Genomic DNA, 25,318 nt, shown 5'->3' with positions numbered 1-25,318 from the left:
CCCTCACGCACGATCTAGCTCCCAGTGCTCCCATACAGCTTTTATGGGAGCTGTATGCTCCCATACAGCTCCCATAAGCTGTATGGGAGCACTGTTCACGTAGGAAAAAAATTACGGAGCTTAATATGTTTGTTTCGCACTGACGTCACTTGATTCGTCGCGACCGCAGTTGCTCCCTGGTTATCTACGAACAGAGTATGATGCTGTTTTATAAATTCGCTTGCTACCAGCTCTTCAACAAACTTCTGCAGCTCGGAAACGTTATGCTTGACTTTTATCAATAGCTGGTTCTTGAAATCGTCTCCTGCCATCCTTGCAAGCCGTGGTGTCTCCGGCAGCTGACAGAGGCCAGTGTGACAATTAAGTTGGTGTCAGGCCCACACAAACCATGGAGTCCAATGGAGTCCTTCCGAACCCAGGAATCCTTCCGAAGTTAACAATGCCACAGTATATGTGAGCGTGACTCGGTGCGACACGGCAGCTTAGCAGTGGAATCCAGAGCGCACGGTCAAAAGCTTGACCTCTGTTCGTTGACCTCAACTCTTTTGTTGAACACAGCGTGGTTATTTCCTTCAGTTTCAAAGAAAAACGGTGAACACGTGTTTGGTATAATTTCATAATTCCGGTTACGGAGCACGTAGGCGTGTCCACAAGCTCTTGTCGAGGGCAATAACAATGAATAAGGGTAAGAAATATGGTCGGTGAAGAAAGGGTGGGGCACTAAAAAGTATCGGTATCGGTAACGATGCGTTCCCATAAATGTGTAACGGAAATACTTTTCCGATACCCACTTAAGAAAGTATCGCGATACGCACTCCGATACCGAAAAAGTATCGATTACTGTAACGGAGTTACTTGTAACGGCGATACGTACAACACTGGGTATAACCTCGGTTAAGACTGCCCGTGCGACAAGGGTATGACACAGCACTAGAAACTAGGCCGGAGATATCACTACAGACAAAATGAACAATTCCAACTTTATTGGGTCTGCTAGAATGAGCCGATCAGCGCAGGTTGCCCAAGGCGGTCACCACTTCGATTAGCCTGTCGAAGGAGCGTGCCTTCTTACACACGTTTCCTGGGTCGTCAAGTTCAACGTCGAAGATGGCCCAGCCTTGCCGTACTTTTATCGCTTTCTGCGCTATCGCTTCTTTCGCGAGGTTACCCTGGAAAAGAACCACGACTGTAGGCTAGGATTCCAAAGCCTGTAATTAGTCCTATGCTTTCCAAAACATACATCGGGCGATGCACGTAGTGTGTGTACCATGCTATACCGTACCGTAAGCACGTAATCGTCGTACCATATCCTCCGAGTACCGGCCGAGTGTGAAAGCACTCGTGTCACACGTTCTTTGCTCAGACAGAAACTTTCTCGGAGCTAGAATACTGTTAGTGGGGCACTAAACTGGAAAAAAATACCATCGCTGTATGGAAGACTGCATTACTGTGAGAGCAGTACAAAGCCAATGTCATTCTTTCATTAAGTGCGTCCGTGATTTACGTGTGAAAGCAATTTACTATGTCCCTCTTCTCTCCTCCTCAACAAGGGCGGTAATGCGCATCGGACTCTCATAGGACTCCTCAAACGATCAAAATATGTGCGAAGAAGTAGAAATTGGGATTACAAGTTCCACACCCGGCAGCACCAAACGTAGGATCCTGGTGCGGCTGCCAGTCTAGAACGTCACGTCTACTGGCCAGTAGTGAACCGTTTAGAGAAAGAGAGAGAGTTTGACCATTACGAGGAGTCTAAAATTATCTAATTTACTCTTTAATTACGGAATTTCGTGCAAAAGTACGATAGCGGGATGGGAGAGAATCCTCCTTGAAAGCCACTTACGTTAAAAAGCCCTGAGAACCGCATATGCGTTGAAATATCCATTGCCGCATTTCGCAATGCAAATCAGACGAAACCGCGGTAACCTTGAGCACGGCGCTCATTCCAGATTAGAAGGTCACGTGCTTTGGAGCGATGGACATGATTGGAGAAGTGCTGATCTGCCCGCAAGATCAATCACTCCACAGTAGAGATACGGCGAAGGTGATGGGCTTCTGAGGCGCCCGATTTTCGTTTCGGCTCATTTGCATAGCGAAATTCCGCGATGAATGTTTCACGGCACGCGCTCCATTCTGGATTTTGAAAAGATAAAATGGCTTTTGAACGAGGATTATCTTCCATTCGATTATATCGGTTTTTCAAGAAGGTCCCTAAGTAAACAGCTATTTAAATGAATTTGAGTTCATTACTTATCTTGCAATTACACCCACTCTTGCAGGGGCACACTCTTGCACTACAAAAGCGTCATCCATGCAGCGCTTGTAGATTTTTTTAATAAAAAATTCTGTAAACGATAAAATAAGCGCCCTATACATATGTTCGAATTGGCTTTACTGGTTTTTATGTCACGTTAGATTATGTCACGTTTATATCACATTTCCTTGGTCACTGTATTCCGACGACATCATACTGAAATTAATACGCACAGTTGTGTTATGTGTGCGCCATTCGCTCAACTCCTTCCTTTCTGTAGGACTACGTCTGTTCTCCCAAGTAATGTCGGAATGCAAAACAAGGAGCACATGAAGAGGAGCTCCAGGAGTAATCGATATATTTACCATGACATTCTACTATAGAGTAGGTCTATAGGCTTTTTATCTTCTCTATATTGAAGTAGGTCATGATATTTTAAACGATGGGGCCAACCGACGTCGCCCGAAGGTCAGAATTGGAAGACGGCGCTTGTGTCGGCCAATTGTCGGACTGCCTAAATATGTAGCCAGCTTTTCCAGGCGCACCTGATAACTCCCGATACCAGATATACCGCTACCCGATACCGCTGCCGTCGAATGTTTCGCACATTCATGAATGCACTCTGCGTGCATTTCTTCACGAAATGTTCTCCTGAATTATATCCAAGCAGTCCCGCACCATGAGGGTGACATGACAAGCATTACTGAGAACAGTTGCGATGGGAAAATTTAGGTGAACAATTATGTTTTCTTTCTTTTTTTTTTCTAATGTCGCGTGTTGTGGTAAGCGAGTATATCCCACGCTTTCCGAGTTCTCAAAATCGAGAATGCCAAGATCCCGAATACCGCTCCCTGTGCTATGCCAACATTGCAGTGACTGAAGCGTCATAGCGGTGGGGACCGGCCACCCTTTGATGTATTCGCGTGTTCTGGCGTACGAGTATATACGACCATGTGTGTTTGTTTTGCCGCCACTGGGCAGATCACGTGACAATGACGTAGTTCTCGGGGAACTTATTGGAATACCAAAGCTTATATGTGCGAGGTCTGAGAATGACAGTGTTTCAAAATACGATAACAATGAGCCACGTACTAGCTTCGCGTGTGTTCGATATGCACACTCTAACGAAGGTTCGGCTTTGCTGGGCACACGCCCTGGAGCAACACAAAGGGAAGTGACGTCGGCTAGTTTGTGGTTAGGTGATCTCTGATATTTTGCACCTATGGATTCTTAACCGTGGGATTTTTGGATACGGTTAGAACCGCCCAGTTAACCTATTAGACGCCATAACAAGCACGTGTCAAGCTAAGATGGCTGAAGGTACTTTGACAGGTGACATCTTCAAGGAGAACCATTACCCTGACAGTTTCGTTATCAACACAGGCTTTAGAATGTCTTCAGATAGCACAGAGGAAAGGCCTCCCCATGAAAAGATCGTATGAATTTCGTACCTCTGCGGACTGTCAGAGTCTGTACGAAGGATTTTAAAACTACTTGCCATCACTACGCGTTCAAACCAAAACGTTACGCAACGTGATTTGCCGTCCCAAGACTCTGTGCCCCACACGTGCCAATCATGTGTTATATACAAGATAGAGTGTGAATATTGTGTTACGTATGCTACGTTGAGGAAACATGAAGAAAGAACGCCACTTGAATGAAACAGCACAAAGTCCAGATCAAGAATCTGCAGAGAATTGTCTCACCGAAGTGGTCGAGCATGTGCAAAAAACAGGACATTCCTTCGGTTTCGATAATGTGAAGGCCTCGGTACGTGAACACGGGAGTCAGAAAATTCCTGGAGTGATGGAACATTCATGGCGATACCAATGCCTGTAACAGCCACAAGAGGCCTCTACCGGAATGACAGAAGGGTTTAAAAGGATTTCCTTTCTCATGAAAAGTATTCATTACATTTTTCAAGCTGATGAGGACGCCCACATAGGCGTCGAAGCGTCCTTTTTGTTGTCGTTGAATTTTTTATTGGGGAAGCCAGTGTAACAAAGTGATAAAGAAGCTTACGCTAGAAAACAGTACACATAATTGACGGGCAGTCAAATGTAGCTTTGCGCTACACCGGACACAGAGAACTCACCCTTTACGAACAAGTACGATGGCAGCTTTTCTTCATCTGCCATCAATCATTTGAACTATGCAACTGGGCGTTGTGAGGCATTGGTTGCGTTTGTTGTGTGTAATTGCCTTATCTACTACAACATTATGATGACAGCTTAGAGACCTCGCTCAGTACGCAAATCGCACACATTCGAAGTCATCATAGGAGAACATGACCTCTGGCAAGGTGAACCAGACAGGGGTCTGTCACATGGAGGCGACACCGAACTTCACCCGGGCTGGGAACTCAAGAACTGACAGTCATCTGCCTACCGAAACGGCGACGGCCCACTTGCGTCACAGCACAAAACGGACTCCCAGCGGTTCCCTGCATTGGTCGTGGCGTCCCACGGAATAGTAATGATAGTATCCTCGTGCACAATTGTCAATCGCCTATATTCCACAGTTAGTGACGAGCCACCGGGCCTTAGGAGCGGATACACTTGACGTAGAAGTAGCTCAGGTACCTGTAGAATGCCCCACGACGTGTCAGTATAGTTGCGCACCCGAGAGAGGCCGCATCGGCACTACGTCAGGGACCGCAGATGTACTGCTGTTGATGTAGAGACTAGTCCCAAATGAGGCTTCTGTGTTTGACAATGCCTCGTGCCGTTGACCTGAGCTAACTATTCGAATTTTATCAAGAATATGGACATGAAAAAGACATACACGGGAGAGCTACTGAAGGTAACCATTATGAGTGTTTTCATGAGCTCTTACGGCCTCACGACATCGTCAGCAAACGTTTTGACGCACATATTGACTATTTCTAAACGTTATTGAAAGTTCAAATACTAAGCAAGAGGCGCAAAAATAACGAAGCGTGGAATTTTAGTTGTATTTAACTACCTCAGAGTAGACTGTTTCTAGAATTTGTTTCATACCGTGGAACTGTAATCGACTTGCATGGAATGACGACAACCTTTTTCAGGAAGTACGAAAGACCAGGATGTGGAGGGATTAAGTAGAGAAGTCTAGACTTTGCTTGGCGCTCGGGATTATACTAAACCAACAGTAAGGGATCACGCAATGGACTTACTAGAAAGATCCGGTTCTCACATCGACAGCAAATTCCGCAACACCCATGAAGTCTACTAAGAGACCTTCATCTAAGTGGCGTTCTTTCTTCGTGTTTCCTCTACGTAGCATACGCAACACAATATTCACACTCTATCTTGTATATAACACATGATTGGCACATGTGGGGCACATAGTCTTGGGATGGCGAAGCATGTTGCGTAATGTTTGCGCCGGTGGAACTCATGTAGAGGAACAACACCACCTCTACAGACTCACTAAACCCCCGATCTCTGCTGTCTCCGGAATTACATAAGTACACCTGTACACATCGTATGTACCTTTCGGTGCCGTACTCTGACCCAATTTGAACTATGGACTACGCTATAGCCAAATCATGCGCGCTCTCACTGTATGTGATCGTGTGGCTGGAAGCATACAATAGACGTGTTCAACGAAAATAAATCCAGTCCATCAACAACATACTCGTTGGAGAAAAGGAGACGCAACAACGTGACAAAAGAAATATTGTAGCGCCGCAACGCATCGTAGTGTCATGTGGCCATCTGCGTCCAGCCATGCTATCTGCGGCTGAGTAATATTCTGGCAGCTTATGGACTACATTTATTTTCATTTTTATGTTGAACACGACTATAGATTTCACAAGTACTTCCACACGCCTTTATTAATGCTCATCTTACACCCTTTGTTTCAGTCTGCGGAATAGGAAAGGGTGTTTTTTATAAGAATACACCTGTTTTGAGCGAATAAAAGTGCAAAATGATTTACTGTGTAGAGACGAGCAAAGCTCGCAAAGCTGGCGAAAACCGTGCCTGACGTGAACGGCAGTTGCGGCTCATAGAAACCACCTAGACGTGTGCGGTTTTCTTTTGCTATAGAGGGAACCATGCTCAACCCATCGTCGCAATTTCCGATTCTCATGCTGTAATCGGTGCTGGTACACACGGGCCATAAAATTTCGCAACTTTCCTCTTATTTCGCGATTTTTTTGTGTGTGGAAAATCAAGCCATTAAATTTTAATGAATATTTTTTCGTTACAAGGTCTCATGCAATACTTCAACGGGAAAAATCGCAAGACACAAAACTTTCGTTGTCATTGCAGGAAAAATATGGGAAGTAAGCGCTTTTTCCAAAATTCGCTAGAATCGAGCGTAAAACACACAATAAAGAGGTCGGAAGAGACGTCTGAAACCAATGCAGTTTTAGAGAACGAGCCTTCCTCTACAACATATTAAAAAATCTCGAAAAAATATGTTCGTATACAAGAGAGGTTTTCCCTTTAGCACAGGGTATCAAGTTGAGGAGGACCCACGTTGCATGTATCCGGTAGGGTGCTATATTTGTTTCTTGGGCCACTGTTTCAATTCCTTTTATTTCTGGTATCTCAAATTTTTTTTGGTCTGGTTGGTTGCAATGGCGAAGCAATGTGCTGTGGCACAGACTTCAGCAAGGTTACCACAGTCTTTTCTTTTGTAGAATAACGCGCGTATTGCAATCCTGGGTGGTTAAGTTTATGGCGTTATTTTCGGTGTGCACGGTGCCGGTGACGGAGACTGGGGATTACCGGTGATGGCCAGGTCTAAGTAATAATTTTTGTCGTGTGAGCTAAATCCCTGTGCGGATGAGCTTTCTGACATTCACGTCCTACCCGTACAATCCGCGTTCCCACTGCACGCAGCGATAGTTCGGTTTCTGGGCTCCATATATTAGCCAATTTTCCAAGAAATAAACGTCATTTCCCGTCAGCACGAAACAGCACGCAAAAAACTCACACAAACAGATGTCCCCGAACTTATTCATACGGGCGACTTCCTCTCTCTTGTTCTGACTGTGAAAACCCCGCAGTGGCATAGCTTTTGTAGCGAGGACAGGTCCTGAGCGTCCACGGTGCTACGTGCATGCAAAAGATGCATGACGGCATGCACAGGTTTAGCTGCCACGAAAGAATACACGGTACCAAGCAGAGCGACACATTTTGCAACAAACGAAATAGGTAGCGTTTAATGCAAGTGAAACGGAAGACCGGCGCCAAACGCGCACCTCGACTCGAGACGCCAGAGATATCTCTCCCAGACTCTGTGTTTGGTTTCCTAGTGCGAAGAAAACTGATGGCGCAATCTCGCGGTTTATCCGCAGATCACAACAAGCGTCCACATTTGATTCCAACCCACAAGTTTCTTGCGGATATCAGCTTCCATCAGGGGATTGTGCAGGGCTTTAGCTGTGAGCCGCACTGGAACCTAGTAGAACATGGATGAAGGACCACCACCACAGGATTCCGTCGCTTCCAGTACTTCTGCCATGTAAATGACGTTTTTGTATATTTGTCGTTTCCTCTAATGTTATAATTTCTTAGACTTGTCGTAGTTAATACTTTTGTTGAATTGTTCAGCATTTAAATGTGACAAAAGCAACTTTGCTTAATATTCATACTGGTGAATCGGAACTCCGAAACGCTCAACTGGATCCATGTTCCTTCATATTGAAAACGAACCAGAAAAAAGTGAATTAAAACAGAAGCCTAAGAAACAAAGCCAGACCACCCCACCGAATACGTGCAACGTGGGTCACTTGGCCGTAATACCCTCTACTACTACACACACAAAATCTCTTTTATACGAAAAAACACCATCGAGATTTGTTAATATGTTGTCGAGGAAGACTCGTTCTATAGAACTGGATTGGTTTTAGACGTTTCTTCCGACCTCTTCATTGCGTGTTTTACGCTCGGTTGTAGCGAATTTTCGAAAAAACGTATACTTCCCATATTTTCTCTGCAGTGACTACGAAAGTTACGTGCCTTGCGATTTTTCCTGCTGAAGTATTCAATGAGACCTTAGAAGGACAAACATTCTTTAAAATTTAATTGTTTGACTTTTCCACAAAAAAATCACGAAATAGGAGGACAATTGTGAAATTTCGGGCCTGTCTATACCAGCACCTATTACAGGATGACAACCGGGATTTGCGACACTGTGTAGAGCATGATCTCGTCTATGCGCAAAAGATAACCGCACACTTTTAGGTGCTCTCAGTGAGCCGCAGCTGCCGTTCACGCCAGGCACGATTTTAGCCAGCTTTGCAAGCTTTGCTCGTCTCTACACAGTAAATCACTTTACACCTTTATTCGCTCAAAACAAGTGTATTCTTATAAAAACACCGTTTCCTGTCCCGCAGACTGAAACAAAGGGCGCAACATGAGCATTAATAAAGGTGTGATATCACGTACACGACATTTTATCCAATGTCGACCATTGAGGGTGTAAAGTGAGGACTTCAAAGAGGTGTTTACGTCCAATACACCTTTTTTACATCCCGTTTGAAATAGCGAATATGATATTAAACTGGTGTTTTAATTCGTGAAAGTAAAATTATGCTGGTTTCACAGCTCCGCTCAGCAAGTAATCACGCTATAGACGATAACCTGAGTTGAAAACGCAGCACTTGACAGGGAATGATGTTAGGAATTTAGCTGGTTTCATTGACTCTTGCAGGCGACTGTGTTAATTGCAAAAACGCATTCTCGTCATCGTTACAAACGTTTTCCGCCTCATTACACTTGATGAATGCGCCCCAACAAATTGTATTTCAATATATGATCCATTAAATACGCCAATATATCTTGCCGCGGGTGCCCCACGTCTCTTCGGTAGTCACGCTGATCCCACAGTGTTATCAAGCTAACGACCCGTGTACTGTGACGCGTTGCACTCCGGTTTAGGTTGTACGTTGCAACCACGACTGGAACTCTGCTGTGTTCAGGGTGGTGCTTGCCATAGCATGCCGCAGCAGGAGCTTGTACTACACGAGCTATCTGATAGGGAGTATTTGCCAGAAAACAATTCCATCCTAAACGTGTTTTCAACAGAACAGTCCCTTTTAAAGATGTTTTTGTTTTTAACATAGATTGAGAAGCACGTCAAAAAGAACTCGTTACAAGTTAAGTTACCGTGTGAAAAATGTAACTAATTTAATAACGAAGTTCTTCAGCCTGAAATGTAAGTCGCAATTACTGAGTCACTTAAAAAAAGGACGAGTTACTTCCAAGTTACTTCGGACACAAAATAGCATTACTCAGGTGGAGCGCGCGGGAGCAGCTGAGTTAGACCTTGAGTTGCCTGCGGAGGAGTGCAACATAGAGTTTTAGTGACTCTACTGCAACACGCTGAGATCGTTTTCGTTTATGTCCAGCAATAGACCTCTCCCTGTTTGTAAACAAACGAGTAAACAGCGCCACAAATTTGGTAGAATTGAACTACGCTCGAAGCTATAGATGAACAAGGTCGCGCCCGAAAGCCACGGTCTTGAGGCGATGATGATATGGTCCCTTAAAGGGACGCGACCCTCGGTCCTGCTTTCCTTTCAATGGGAGGCAGCGAACAAGTGCCCGTTCGTGGAACCCAGCCCTATCCTTAAAATTTGTTTCGGTTTCAGTCTGTCTACCAAAGTCATGCTCACGGTTCTCTGGTAGAGGTCTATTCGAACGCTTTGCATCTTACTCCCTGTGGGCGCACATAATGGTTCAGCTTCATTTCAATGGCAGCGGTTCTTACTTGCTGAATAAAATACTGCCATTGATTGAATATCACGTTTTATGGCAAAAAATGCCATGAAGGAACCGGAGAGAAAGCAAGAAAATATGTGGAAAAGTTATTTTGGCAAAGTTACCTGAAAAAGGAACGAGTTCCTCTGAAAGTTACCACGGCGAAAAAGTACCGAGTTAAGTTACAAGTTACCCAAAAAAAGAACTTAAATACCGTAACGAGTTACGTCGAACTCTGGTTTTTAAACGACTATTATAAGAGCGTTTTATGATGAATACGCCTGATTAAAGAGTGTTTTAGGAAACACCCTTCACTCGGGTGTAAAGGCAACACCAAAAAGGTGTGCGCCGTAGGACACGAAAAAAAAAAAAAAAAGAAACGTGTAAAGTAGTTTACTCTATAGCACTCGGCACTTTGAGATCTGGGAAGTAACGTTTCGTAGTATGTCGTTTTGCACTATTCAGGACTGTTAAACTATTTTCGTAAAAATTCGCGATAGCTTTGTGCAGCTTGACTTTGAACGAAAAGCAGTCTCGTTACTAAACAGGCGCATCCTATTTCCAGCACGTGCATCCAACAAAGGTAGCTGTATCTGACGCAGCCGTGCCTTTCCAGAGCAATTATTCAGTCTTGCCACAGAGGCTCTCACACGGAAAAGCTCTAAAATAACTGATGCTCATTCGACTATCAGCTATTGTTGCAATAGAATTCCACGCCGGACCAAATAAAGCACATGTCAATATAATTTTGACATGTTTATCCTGGCTCTGTAATACCATGGTAACGTAACTCGTTACTGTCATGTGACGGGAACGCCTTCCTTGTGGTATTTTGGTAGCGGGCAACAACGTATTTAGTTCCCCCTTTTTTTTTTTTTTTTATGGGAACAAGTAACCGTGTATCCACACGAGTCAGTTTTCTGCCGGCTGACGCTCAGGCGGCAGGGAACGTCACCGCCCTCTGGTGCCACATGACCGGCGGTGTTCGCCGCGTCACCACTTTCTGGTCTCGGGTGCGGCAGTCGGAGGCAGCCGGACATAACGACATTTAGTTCCTTCTCTTTCGGTAACGTGCGCAAGTCTGGCCAATATGTCTGCAATATGCAGTGCTGAATCGCACTGTACAGATAAATAACCTTGCCGGTTGTGGAACAGTTCGGCTGTCTCTCCACCTGGTGACTGTATGGGTGCATGCGTATGTAGCGGCACCTGCTGACAACGACGAGCCCTGTCTCTGCCCTGCTCGTGCTGACTGTTCGTGCGATTATTCGTTAGTTGAGATCCGGCACTCACGCAGTGAAGTGGTTGTTGCCTCTGTCTCCTCTATTGTCGTGACTTGACTTCGCGACAATCTGGTGACCCGAACACTGAATGCCGATGCCTCATCCTCCTGCCTTTATGCCACTGCTCCGATCGGGTACCGACACCTCAGCGGCAGCTACAGCTGCGGCGCAGATTGCTCACCGCAGCACCACAGAAGCTCTCGGGGGTGCCGAAGATGCTATTCGCCTCCGTTTTCCGCCGTTCTGGACCCAAGACCCCGAGCTCTGGTTTGCCCAAATCAAGCGGCAGTTCGACGCCCGCCGCGTCACTTCCCAAGCCGCCAGCTGCCCATGGATGCCGCTGCCGAAATTCGTGATATCATTCTCCGTCCGCCGGCAGAAGCGCCGTATGATACCCTGAAACGGGAATTGCTCGCCCGTACTACTCTCTCTACTCATCGACGTCTTCAACAGCTCCTTAGCGCTGAGGAGTTGGGCGACCAGAAGCCGTCTCAGTTACTCCGCCGCATGCGCCATCTCACAGGTGACACACCTCTCGACTCTACCATCCTGCAAGAACTCTTTCTCCACCGCTTGCCATCCGACATTCGGGTGGTCTTAACCGCAGCCGGCGAGATGACGTTGGACGACATGGCGCGGCTGGCGGATCGTATCCTCGACTTGCGCTCAGACTCCGTTGCAAGCGTTACCCGCTCCGTTCATGCATACGGCAATCCGGACCCCGTACCTCCCCCGGCTCACACGGTGCCGCCCGTTCTTGCCATCACACCTTTTGCCCAGTATCCTGATGGTCAGCGCTCGATCTCAAGTCTTTCCGTCACTGTCAACACCCTACAATCCAGCGTTGATCGGCTCACACAGCTTGTAACTGGATTGACCACTCTGGTTGCCTCTACAACCGCGCGACAACATCGATCGCCTTCACCGCACTACCGGGATACCCGTCGCCGACACGCCCGCTCGCTCCGACGATACCGCTCTCCACCTCCAGCTCAGTCTTCACCTTACTGTTGGTACCATGCCAAGTTCGGTCCCCGGCCCCGTAACTGTCAACCACCATGTACGTGGCCGGGAAACCACAGCCCCGGCAACTGAACGCGGCCGAAGTCGCTGGGCCTGATAACAGCCGCCTCTTTTACGTCCACGACACCATCAATCATCTTCGCTTTCTCATCGACACTGGCGCTGAAGTCAGTAACATTCCACCCCATCCTTCGGACCGTCATCGCACTTCTCAGCATTCATTGCAAGCTGTAAATTCTTCACCAATTAAAGGTGAGCGATCCCTCACCCTGAACTTGGGCCTGCGTCGGAACTTTCAATGGGTCTTCATCATAGCCGACGTCTCTGATGCCATCATCGGTGCGGACTTCCTCAAGCACTTCGATTTGATGGTCGATGTGAAGGGACGACGCCTCATTGACGTGGGACGCTACACCCTTTCCAAGCCTGTGCGTTTTTGTTGAAGCTTACCCAGGATCTCACAGTACATCTTTGCATTTACTGTGGTTGTGCGTGTGAGTAATCTACAAGTTGGATGGGCTCCCACAGCCACCGCAAGGTGATGCTAATCCACCAAAGTGATGTCGCCAGTAAGTGACTTGACGTCAGAAGCAACCAATGGGCATGCAGGATTGTGACATCACTCCGCAGTCGACGTGAAGGCCAGGCTGGACAAGGCTACTCCAACCAGAGCACTGCACGGGCCTAATTTTCAGGCCCGTGCCCGGCCCAGGCCCGGCTGCTACGGCCCGCACCCGGCCCGGGCCCGGCGTCTTCTACAGATTTCCAGCCCGTACCCGAATGTTTCCATTCTCAGGCCCGGTCCAACCCCGCCTCTGCTCTATGTCATCTCGAGGCGTATTTAGATTTACTGAAGAGTATAAATGGTACTGTGGTACTGTGATGTTACACGTAAGCTTTGTCTGCGCAGTGTGGTGACATGTTGCACATGCCGCAGGGTAGGAATGCGGATAATTTGGACCACCTGGGGTTCTTTTGACGTGCGCTATGCTCTGGTCTCTGCTCTGGTCTCCCTTCAAATCCGCGTATTGAATGAGCACAGCGCAGTGAGGAAAAGGACCCAGCTAATTGGTGGAGAGTGAGGATGTACGCTCTGTGTTTTACAGGCTGTGTTTCTCTGCCGGCAAGCCGCTGTGTGCTTGGTGCTTGCTTGCTTGGGAAGGCAGCGCGCAGTGGCGCGTGGGCGATATGTATGTACCTTGCGGATCAAGAGAGACTCATTTCCGCTCTATTGCGCATGCACCGGTGTTATTCCCCCTTCTCGAACACTCACGCGAACGAAATATGTCAGAACACATAACCTAACTGACCCTCGTGCCGGATTTGCTCAGCGCGCCCGCCACACCAAACGTCCCCAAATGTGTGTGAGGGCACGTGTTAAATCCAGACCCATTACACGAAATACTGTAGAAGTGTTATTTTTTTCGCGCACACCTTCAAAATCGGGAATTTAAGTTCCCGCGAATAACTCTGGCCATATGAGGGCGAAAATCGTTAGGCGTTCGACGCTATACCGCGACTACCTGATACTTTCTACTCCATGTAGCATAGGCAGTTTAAGCAAGCGCAGAAGATTGTTTTATCCCATCACGCAAGATGAAAAGAAATGAAAATTCATCATGCTTTTGTTACTCCTATAAACGCTTTGCACTATATATGCAATATACCACTATACCACGAAGCCAGAACATGCCTTTCCCCGCATTCTCAAAACCAGCTTGAATGATAGTACCACATCTCAACCGAACTGGTCAGTGCCCCGAGTGATAATTAATAACAACTGCTAAAATAAACTGGCTAACTTGCACACGGCCAGTACTAGGCCTCCTACAGGGTCCCTAAAGGCCATTTGACAGGACCTTTCCTCCTATCTCTGTGAGGAGAACAAAGGAATAGACCTAGAATGCCGCAATCCACGTGAACAACGTCTTAGTACGTGCCGAAATATGCCCGAGTATTGACGGCGGCACGATATGCAAGAGCAAAGCACTCCCGGAAACCTGTGTCGCGAATTTAAGTTCTCGCGAATCAATCCTCAAAGCAGCTCTGCTCGAAAACGCGAAAATATTTTCCACGCGGAAAAAACCACTTCTACAGTAAGCATGATCACATATAATAAAGTGATAGTTCTCAGATAAGAATACCATGATACACCATACCCAATAAAAAAAAGGATGACATTAAAATTCAGCTGTCTAGTCTCGCCAAATATGTTCGCGTACATGCCCGACCATGGTCGGCGTTGTCAAGCCCGTACCCGGTGGCTGAAACCCGAGCCCGGCCCAGGCCCGCATAAAAAACGCAAAGCCCGGCCCGGCCCGCTGGCCCGGCACGGGCTTTCGGGTAAGCCCGGCCCCGTGCAGTGCTCTAACTACAACCCCTGACTGTCGTTATTAGACGAGTTCAGAAAATCTCAGTGCTCTTTGCGCACGCATTGCATCCTGGGCGCTTGCTGAGCGGGGGAACGATGAATAGTGCTTTACATTTCGCTTTCGCTGACCCTGACACGTCGTGGACAATGGACCGGTAGGGGAGAAATCGGAACAATTTGGAGGTCACCTGTTTCTTTCGTATTAGTAAACTCCCAAAGTTCAAAGCGACGCTAAGCACTCTGGAATTTTCTGAACTCGTCTATTAGAGAGAACGCCGCGATTGCAAGACGGGTATATAAGCTCGCCCCTTTCTGTATGTTTTTGTCTCCTAACCACGCTGTAATAAACACCGTCACCTCGTTCTCCTCACTCCTGCTCCGATGGCCAAGCTACCACTCAAAGGGTCCTGACCTGACGTCCGCAACAAGACTCAGCCACCAAGGCCGGTTCACGGACAACTTGAGCAACACAATTATGTGAACTCTGCCATCAAGTAATTCAGTTTCCTGTATATGTTTTGTAATAACTGAACTTTAGTTTTGTAAGCCTGAAGGCTAAGCTTAGAACCGCCTCCAGCAACTTCGAGCAGATTCGAAATGCAACCATGGGGGGGACTCAGCCAAAATCACCACATGTGAAACCATGGGGCAGACAGGAGGCGCTCTAAGCTATAATAAAAACCACATACGTCGCTGATATCCTCGTCACACTGTTCACATTGTAATTTTGTCTATACGGACTAGGATGAAAGTAAGGGAAAGTAAGAATGATTTACCTTCGTCGTTATGGTGTCACTGCTGTCGTAAATGTACTGGACGTGTGTCGTAGTACTTCCAGTGATCGTGAAGTGAGAGGTGGTATCCTCAGTTTTGGCCGTCAAACCTGAAGCACATGTCTGCAAAGAACTGCACGTCGTGATACACTACTTACGCCCACGAGCAAGTACAGGTTGGGACAAAAGTTCACGAAACACGTGCGAGAGGTACTTTTTCTTCGGTGCGACACCCTGGCGGCTGCCAGAAGCGAGCGAGTTCACTGTTTCGCAGGGGTGGAAGGGTGCGCTGTTTGCGACACGCAGCGGTAGTTCCGGTATCTCTTTGATGTGCCTACGAAGTGGAAGCCACCGTTCTACCGCTGTGTGTCGCTAACAGCGCACCCTTCCACCCCTCCGAAACAGTGAACTCAACCTCTTCCTGCGCCTGCTGGCGTGTCGCACCGAAGAAAAAGTACGCCTCTCGCGTGTTCCGTAAACTTTTCTCCCAGCCGCAATTATCGAGTAAAAACGTGTACCTCTGCAAAGGTACTCATAGTAGCGCTCAATGGGTTTATGTTCAGTTGAGTGACGCTATCAGTTTTCTTCATCTGGAAAGTCTGGACGCCCATGGTTAGACTCAGCATGAACGTTGCGTTGGTAGAAAAAGCAGTTGGGTTGAGAGCGCTAATAACATTCGTCTGCAATCAAGCGGAAGAAAATTAGGGTGTTCACCACTGTCGTGCCCACGCAATTATAAAGCGTAGAATAACACAATTATGCACCGTGAACAATTCATCTTCGTCTAGAACATTCAACCATATTTCATTTGTTTAAATTTGTCGTCATATTTGTTCAAAAATAAAAGCACAAGTCGGTGTACTTGAATTGATCTCCTTGAATTGCTTACGGCGAACATCTGCAGATGTTGCGCAGGCTTTTGCACCATACTAAGCACAAAAGCATATCTGCAGTGATGGCCAGTAATTAACTACATGTAGTTAAACTACCAGTTAAACTACCTGATTGTAGTTAAAAAGTAGTTATCAACTACTTGCAGAAATGTAGTGGCAACTCCTAGTTAAACTACTATTTGAAGTAGTTAACTACAGTAGTTAGGTTACTGAAGGCGGCAACTACTTCCGATTTTGCCTCAAGCTTTACGGCACGATTGTGCTTCCGACTTTTATATTGAGCTACTTGTTTGATGAGAACGGAGGTGCAGAGCAATTGTGTCGTGCATGTGTACTAAATCTTCTTTTAATGCTTGTCTAGTGAAGCCTCATTTGCTATGAAATAATTCTGCAACTTAGTTTATCACGTAGGCACAGAAAGAATCCCGCTGCAAGCTTTGTATTTGACGATCGTAGCAATGGATTGAGCCAAAGCTTATTATTGCTCGTGCTTCATATTTAGCTGTCCAAGAACACTACAAGGGATTGGTGTTGGTGGACAACGTTAAGTAGTTATAGATGTACTTAAACTACATTGCAGCAGTTAAAAAAGTAGTTTTAACTACTCCCCTGAAAAGTAGTTGAACTACTAGTTAAACTACTCAATCACAAAGTAGTTAGTAGTTATAGTTAAACTACTGTAGAAGTAGTTAGTGGTCATCACTGCATATCTGATTAGAATAAACACTTCAAGAGGAATTCATTTAAACACATTGTTATTTATAGCTATTTTCCATTCCAGTCATGTTATCTGGCTACGCGAAGGATTCCGAAAAAGAAAAACAACAACAACATGGCTAATAGGATGCCCAGGGAGTCTTGGCTGAAGGATGAACAACTAACAACAACTTTATTTTGAGATGGAGAGTGGGGAGGTTCATCGCCAGAGGCGATACTCTACCCCATTGCTGGTGGGGATGTGGGGAATAAAATATGGAGTCCCTTCACAATAACGATCGAAGTCCGATGGTGTCCAGCAATTTTAAAAGAGTTTTGAGCGCAGATCGTTGCTGGGCTGGATTGGGCCAGGAACCAAGCAATTTCGCTAAGGAGAACGGCCGAGAGTCCAGCTGACTAAGGGAGTCGGAGAGTGCGGTTCGGGAATGTTGGTAGTGGGTGCAATGAAAATGAATGTGCTCCAGATCCTCAAGAGCACGACAGTGGCAGCAGGTGGGAGAGTCAACTTGTCTCAAGCGGTAACGCCACTGAGCTGTAAAGGTCACGTCGAGTCGCATTCGGTGGATTAATGCAGCATCTTGACGAGATGTGTTTCGTCGCATGCGGAAAGCGAGCGTTGGATCAACTCTGCTCAACATTAGACGGGGGGATACTGTCGGTTGTCCATTGGCGGGAAGCCAGGGGTGTCACTAGGCGGCGCAGAATGGAACGGCGGTCTCCTCTCAGCAGAACAATACTGGTCCGTTTCCGATACGAGAGTGCTGCTTCTGCTAAAGAGGTGAGCTGTTAAGATTACAAACGTATCATACGGTTCTGTTGTGAAGTGAAAAATTATATAGCACTACTTTTATAAGAAAGAAACGAGAAAAGGAAAGTCATGCATGCATCAAAGTATCGCTGTTTCATATTCACTTGTTTCTATTAAGTGAATGAACTAGTGCAACTAAATTCATCTCATGGTCATGCTTTGTGTTTACCTGGAAGTCACATTTTTAAGGCTTGTCTTTTTTTTGTCTAGTTGAAGATTTATGTTAGCCTTGTATGAAATAACGGACACATATATGTCCGTTATTTCATACAAGGCTAACATAAATCATGCACAATCATACACAATAAGTGCATAAGCTGCATACATGTTGACATATATCAACATGTATGCAGCTTGTGTACAATAAAACCAGCCATGTGGAGTCAAATGCCTGTTTTTTAATATTCTAGCCTACTCACGGTTGCTCTTCGCAGGCTCTCGCTTCTTGCAGGTCTACTCATTCCAGAAGCAAGAATTGTACCATTGTAAAGCGAATGGAAATTAACTGCCGTCGACTGAGATGGGTGTTCCTTCTAGGGCACTGCACTGGCCTAATTTTCAGGCCCGTGCCCGGCACAGGCCCGGCTGCTACGACCCGGCCCGGACCCGACGTCTTCTATAGATTTACAGCCCGGGCCCGGCTCGAGCCCGACTCCGCCGGCTCGGGCCCAACTCGTACCCGGCTGTTTCGATGTTCAGGCCCGGTCCCAGCGCGCATCTGCTCTCGAGGGCCGGAGTCGTATTTAGATATACTAAAGAGCGCAGCGAGGAAAAGGACGCAGCCAATTGGTAGAGAGTGAGGAGGTACACTCCAACGGATCGGCTGTGTTTCTCTGCCGGCATGCGGTTCGGTGCTTTGTGCTTGCTTGCTTGTGAAGGCAACGCGCAGCTGCACGTGGGCGATATGTATGCACCTTGCGGTTCAAGAGAGACTCATCTCCGCTCTATTGCGCATGCACCGGTGTTAGTTCCCCTTTCTCGAACTCTGAAGCGAACGAGATATGTCAGAACACCTAACCTAACTGACCCCCGTGCAGGACTCTCAACGCGCCCGCCACACCAATCGTCCCCAAATGCGTGTGAGTGCACATGTGAAATACAGACCCATTTCACGAAATACGCGTGATCACATATAAAAAAGTTATAGTTCTCAGGTGAGAATATCATGATACAAAGTCAGGAAAATTCAGCTGTCCAGTCTCGCGAAATATGTTCGCGTACATGCCAGACCATGGCCGGCGTTGTCAAGCCCGTACCCGGCCCAGGCCCGCATAAAAAACGCAAAGCCCGGCCGGGTTCGGGCTTTCGGGTAAGCCCGTGCCCGTGCAGTGCTCTAGTTCCTTCTTGGCCAGTGACTGTAGGATAACTATAAAAAAATGTCCCAACAAAGCGAATGTTCATCTAGCTCTCCAAAAGTAGCTAGCTCCACATAGTAGCCTGCTCCTTCATAGCAACATCAACACTACCTTGGGGGTGTACACATTACACAATATGCTGCATTGTGCTGTGGTATAACATACTGATTGTCTCACAATATGTGTGTATGTATGTATGTATAGCCATGCAGTAGTGTAGTATAGTGTGAGTTGTAGTATTAGAGTATAGTAAAGTGGTGTCTCATTGATGTATTTCCTTGAGCCATGTGAGAATACACATTTTGACTTTTGGCCGTTATGAGACATCTTCGGCCGTATTGACACACTGGCCGTAATGAGACACTTGGGGATTAAAGTATTATCGGCCGTATTGAGACTTTCGGCCGTATTGAGATATCGGCCGTAATGAGATACAATCGCAGGAAATTATGTGACTGAAGTCATCTTAGCTCCAGACCGGATCCATAACTAGGAGGTTCACGAACAAGGGGAGAAACGGGGCAACATGCAGGAATTGGCGAGCGTTCCGGAAGATAAGGAGATTAGTAGTTACGTGGGGAAATTTTCAGAGCAACCAAAGCGTTTTTCTTTCATTTTTTTCTTTTTGTAAGGTGTATATTCGTAATACACAGTTGTGGCATGCAATAACGACATAGAAAAGTGTTGGCCAGTAAAGTGTTCGGCGACTGCTTTGGGGAGTTTGTTGGAGGTGTCGATTTTGTGTCCGGTGGGGCGGTTGTTCATTTGTTGGCCTGTTTCACCAAAGTATTGCATAGAGCAGTCGCCGCATTAAATGCAGTATATGACATTGGGCTTGTGCATGTGAATGCGTGGTTGACAGAGTGGGTGTAACTGCTCGCAGTGCCTTTCATGGAGTTAGCGTGTTGAACGTGCTTGCATGCTTTGCAGCGCGGGAGGTTGCAGGGGCGTGTTTCACTATACTAGGTGCTGCATTTGCTGGTTTTGGCGTTCACCAAGGAGTCTGCTAGGTTTTTTGCGCGTCGGTAGTTTTGAAGTGCGTTGGAATGTCTTGTGATGTAGATTATTTGGCTCGATGTTTCGGAACCTCGTTTCGATCGAGTGTGAGTGCCTTGCGACTGAATTCGGAAAAGAAGGCAGTCTGGGTAGTCTCTTTAGGCAAGTGTGCTGCAGAGTTCGTCAAGCTTCTCAGCATAATCTGTGTCGTTTGAACAAACTCTGCACAGTCTTACGCTCTGCCCATTAGGAATTCCAACCTTACAGCGGCGCGGGTGGTGACTCTTAAAGTGAAGTCATTGTTGTTTGTCGGTTGGCTTCTTTGTGCAGGGCAGGGTTGTAGTGAGGTTGCCGTTGTCTAGTAATATTGTGGTGTCGAGAAAGTTGAATGAGTGACTTGAGTGTTGTGATGTGAACTTTATAGTGTTATGCGCGGTGTTTAGTAGATCTACAACCCTTTGAAATTCATGTTCTCGCTGTTCCCATTTTATAAATATATTTGTTTCTTTATTTATTGTATGTACGTCAAATGATGTATCGAAGGTACAGAGTGGGTTTTAATGCTAGGGCGTTAAGAACTTTCTACGGACCCCATGAAGACGTAAGTGGGTGCGGCAGGTGTGCCCATACTTGTGCCACGTACTTGCCATTGAACTCGAAGTAGTTCAGTTTAAGGACCAAGTCCATTAGAGCGAGGATGGTTTCCGTTTCTTTTCTGGTGTTTGTTGTATAAAGGGTATTACAGAGGGCTGTGATTCCGTCGTTGTGTGGGATGTTAGTATACAGTGATGTCACATGTAGCGTAGCGAGTATTGTGTCCCTACCAAATGTACGCGTGTTATTTATATCTGTTATTATTCTGAGGAGGTGTGGTGTGTCTTCTACATGGGATGGCAGTGTTGTCGGAATATGATTTAAATGGTGGTCCAGGAATTTCGAGAGTCTTTCTGTTGGTGTGTTGTTATTAGAAACAACAGGCCTGCCTGGGATGTCAGCCGTATAGAGCTCGTTGGCGTGTGTATACTGTGGATCTTGGGAAGTAAATGGAAACGACCTGCGCCAGTGTTTGATGGGGTGAGGTATTTGAGGTCAACACGTGTGATGAGCCTTCGTTGGTGGAGGTCCTCTATGGTATGGGTTATAAGCTCAGTGTACTCCCTTGTTGGGTCGTGGTCCAGCTTGATGTAGTGTTGCCTATTCCCGAGTTGCCTATGAGCCTCAGAAATATATTTATCTGTGGGCCAGACAACGATACTCCCACCATCATCTGCGGGCTTAATAATGATATCATCTCTCTCAGCTAGCGTTTGGATGACGTCACGCTGTGTTTTAGTCACGTTGTGGCCACGCCAGCTTCGGGAAATACCGCGGATGATGCCATTGCTTACTTCTTTAATGTACAGGTCTAGTGCGGGTTCTCGGCCGTGATTTGGTGTCAAGTTGACGGTAGTCGGAGGTCGTTATTTTCTTGTGTTGTGTCAGTGATAAACTCTCCATGGAGTAGTCGTCTCGCAAAATCCGCTATGTCCTTGTGAATTTCGTATTCGTTAACAGAATTGAGTGTAAGGCAGAATGTTAGCTCCTGGGGGAGGGGGGGGGGTTAGTTCGTCACTGGATAGTGAGCGTGATATATATATATATATACTCATGGAACGATGCGGCAGCACCAGAGGACACGTGTTTCGCCGTGTTTGCGGCTCGTCGGCCCTGGGTAGCTGCGCATCGTTCCGAATTGGCAAACCAGCGGTCACTCAGCGAGCGATACACACCTGGGAGGGTGACTGAGCACTCCTCAATGCCACAGTGCAAGCCAGTGAATTGTAATGCACGAAAAAAAAGCCATTAAAAAAACAAATAAATGATACTAGACGTGTTTGAAATTCAAACTTAGATTAATATGGCTTCTATGGCTGCACGCAGAGAAACAGATACTCATGGAACGATGCGGCAGCACCAGAGGACACGTGTTTCGCCGTGTTTGCGGCTCGTCGGCCCTGGGTAGCTGCGCATCGTTCGGAATTGGCAAACCAGGGGTCACTCAGCGAGCGATACACACCTGGGAGGGTGACTGAGCACTCCTCAATGCCACAGTGCAAGCCAGTGAATTGTAATGCAGGAAAAAAAAGCCATTAAAGAAACAAATAAATGATACTAGACGTGTTTGAACGGAATCGTGTTTGAACCAATTGGGAACGATGCGCAGCTACCCAGGGCCGACGAGCCGCAAACACGGCGGAACACGTGTCCTCTGGTGCTGCCGCATCGTTCCATGAGTATCTGTTTCTCTGCGTGCAGCCATAGAAGCCATATTAATTTAAGTTTGAATTTCAAACACGTCTAGTATCATTTATTTGTTTCTTTAATGGCTTTTTTTTTTCTGCATTACAATTCACTGGCTTGCACTGTGGCATTGAGGAGTGCTCAGTCACCCTCCCAGGTGTGTATCGCTCGCTGAGTGACCCGTGGTTTGCCAATTCGGAACGATGCGCAGCTACCCAGGGCCGACGAGCCGCAAACACGGCGAAACACGTGTCCTCTGGTGCTGCCGCATCGTTCCATGAGTATCTGTTTCTCTGCGTGCAGCCATAGAATCCATATTAATCTAAGTTAGAATTTCAAACACGTCTAGTATCATTTATTTGTTTCTTTAATGGCTTCTTTTTCCTGCATTACAATTCACTGGCTTGCACTGTGGCATTGAGGAGTGCTCAGTCACCCTCCCAGGTGTGTATCGCTCGCTGAGTGACCCCTGGTTTGCCAATTCCGAACGATGCGCAGCTACCCAGGGCCGACGAGCCGCAAACACGGCGAAACACGTGTCCTCTGGTGCTGCCGCATCGTTCCATGAGTATCTGTTTCTCTGCGTGCAGCCATAGAAGCCATATTAATCTAAGTTTGAATTTCAAACACGTCTAGTATCATTTATTTGTTTCTTTAATGGCTTTTTTTTCCTGCATTATATATATATATATATAGATACTCATGGAACGATGCGGCAGCACCAGAGGACACGTGTTTCGCCGTGTTTGCGGCTCGTCGGCCCTGGGTAGCTGCGCATCGTTCCGAATTGGCAAACCAGGGGTCACTCAGCGAGCGATATGCACCTGGGAGGGTGACTGAGCACTCCTCAATGCCACAGTGCAAACAAGTGAATTATAATGCAGGAAAAAAAGCCATTAAAGAATGGCTTTAATGGCTTTTTTCCTGCATTATATATATATATATATATATATATATATATATATATATATATATATAACGGTGCGTTTTCAGGAGGTGGCTCAGTGACGACGCGGAGAGCTGTAATTGTGGTGCTGAATTTTTGATCGGCTTCTGCGTGTGCTGTGTTAGTGAGTCCGGTATTTGTGTCGTTGTCGAAATTAGGATTTCCAAGTTTCGATTGCTCCTTGTTGGCTAGCTCACGGTTGAGCTGTTGGATGTGTAGTTCGAGAGTGTTTGCCTCCGTGTTGGTGAGACTGATATTGTTTATGTGGCCCTGGATCGTAGCGATTTGCGCGTGGCTCAATTTCTTTAATATTTCTAGAAACGTAGAAAAGCTGTGTTGCTAAGGGCTGATGTCCACTCAATTGATTTGTAGCATTTTTCAACAATTCAGATGCCAAGACAACCTTTTTTAGAGGTGCAAGTACGAGTGCACCTTTCAGGCTCATGCTGGGTGCTGCATTTTGCATTTCATTTTTGTGTGTGTCTTTTGTTCTTTTTTTTTTCGTTTGCTTTCCTCAAGTACCTTGGTTTGCTAGAAGGGTGTAATCTGTTACGCTTGCGGAAAGGCTGTCACACACGTGGCCTTTCTTGGACTTTCGGGAGATCTTCGAGGGCAGAGAACTAAAAGTAGTATTCAATATTGCGTGGGCCTAGGCCGTCTTAGCATTCGTGGTCAAACCTTCTACCGTATACCGTAGACTTTTTCCCTAGATGGGGCATTCTGAAGCACCAACAAAGCAAAAGAGTGCACCGAATTTATGTGTCTATTTTTTATTTTATTGCCTATGGTTAGCTGGTTTTGAAGGCTGGTTTTGAAATATCCTGAAGAGTCTCGTCAAGCGCAAGACATAGCAGCAAGCCTTCCCTGATGAGAACACGAAAAAAGTGCTCTCTTCCGACGTCCCTCGACGTCAGCATTCACGCTGTGACGTCGCGTCGAGCGTCACCGAGTGAGAACTGGGCATTATCGAACAGTTCACTGTCGATTTCTTGTACAAAGAGGACGAGAAAGGACGACCAAGCAAACGATCCGAGCGTCCGCCCATTCATCAAGCTAGTATTCCACAGAAAACCTCTGCATCGTGGTCTTCGTTACAATGAAAGGCTTCTCGAGTGCCAGCAAGCACACGCCTTGGCATTGTGGGATAAGAGAATACGAATACCGTCTGAGTTTTTGGAGACTAGATCATATTGAGACACCACCCAACTATGCATGTAGCAGAAATACTCTTTTAATGAGCAAATGTTCACTTACTTTTCCGGATGCGACACCGCGCTGACTACATGATTGCTTAGGTGAAGCGCGTGTTTATGGATTGTGAGATATGCATCTTGCATGTCACCCCGTAGTCCACAACCCAGCGTTATGTGAACTTCGCTTTCTCGGAATGCTTGTGTGACTTCTACATTAGAGCTAATGCGGCGGAAGATGAACGTGACTTTGGGATTTGCGATGAAATGCACTGCGACCGGGGCAGTGTCGTAGCCAGTCGAGGGAGCTTTTGGGATTCAAACCCCGACATACAGTTGGGTAATCAACTTGGTGCAAACTGAATTTGAGTGGTAGACAATACCTACAAAATCCTACTGATTACAAAATCGGCTCTGACAACTGGTGTAAAGCTCTGATGTTAAGAATTCCAGGTAATTCTTTTCAATCCCGGGATTGAGATAAAACCGAGACAGCCCGCCTACACAACATTTGTACACTAGCTCCAATGTTTCCCTTGTGGGTATTATTTGTGTGTGCATGACTCCTCCGCGCTCTGTCTGTCTGCGTGTCTCTGTGTAAGTACTGACCACGTTTATTCGCGACACAACTTGTCTAAACACAATTAAATTAGCAAAGAGCTAATTGGGGAACATCTAACTCGTGTCCAGACCAGTTGTGCGTTTCCGGATACTCGTGGTCAGAAGAAAGAC

General features: G+C 46.5%; 1 protein-coding gene across 1 annotated transcript in view; it reads right to left on the bottom strand.

The window, feature by feature from the left end:
• Positions 1-966: 966 nt before the first annotated feature.
• LOC135383338 (uncharacterized) overlaps positions 967-25,318 on the bottom strand; it is a 224,306-nt gene continuing 199,954 nt past the window's right edge. Inside the window, exons 7-9 of the mRNA XM_064612842.1 lie at positions 15,920-16,081; positions 15,405-15,524; positions 967-1,169 (exon numbers count right to left, since the gene is read on the bottom strand). Of these exons, the coding sequence (XP_064468912.1) occupies positions 1,008-1,169; positions 15,405-15,524; positions 15,920-16,081 (444 nt within the window). The 3' untranslated portion in view covers positions 967-1,007. The remainder of the gene's footprint in view (positions 1,170-15,404; positions 15,525-15,919; positions 16,082-25,318) is intronic.

The sequence above is a fragment of the Ornithodoros turicata genome, chromosome 2 (genome assembly GCF_037126465.1).
Source record: "Ornithodoros turicata isolate Travis chromosome 2, ASM3712646v1, whole genome shotgun sequence".
Classification (NCBI taxonomy): domain Eukaryota; kingdom Metazoa; phylum Arthropoda; class Arachnida; order Ixodida; family Argasidae; genus Ornithodoros; species Ornithodoros turicata.
Note: the sequence above shows the minus strand (reverse complement) of the source record. Positions and strands in the feature narration are given on the sequence as shown.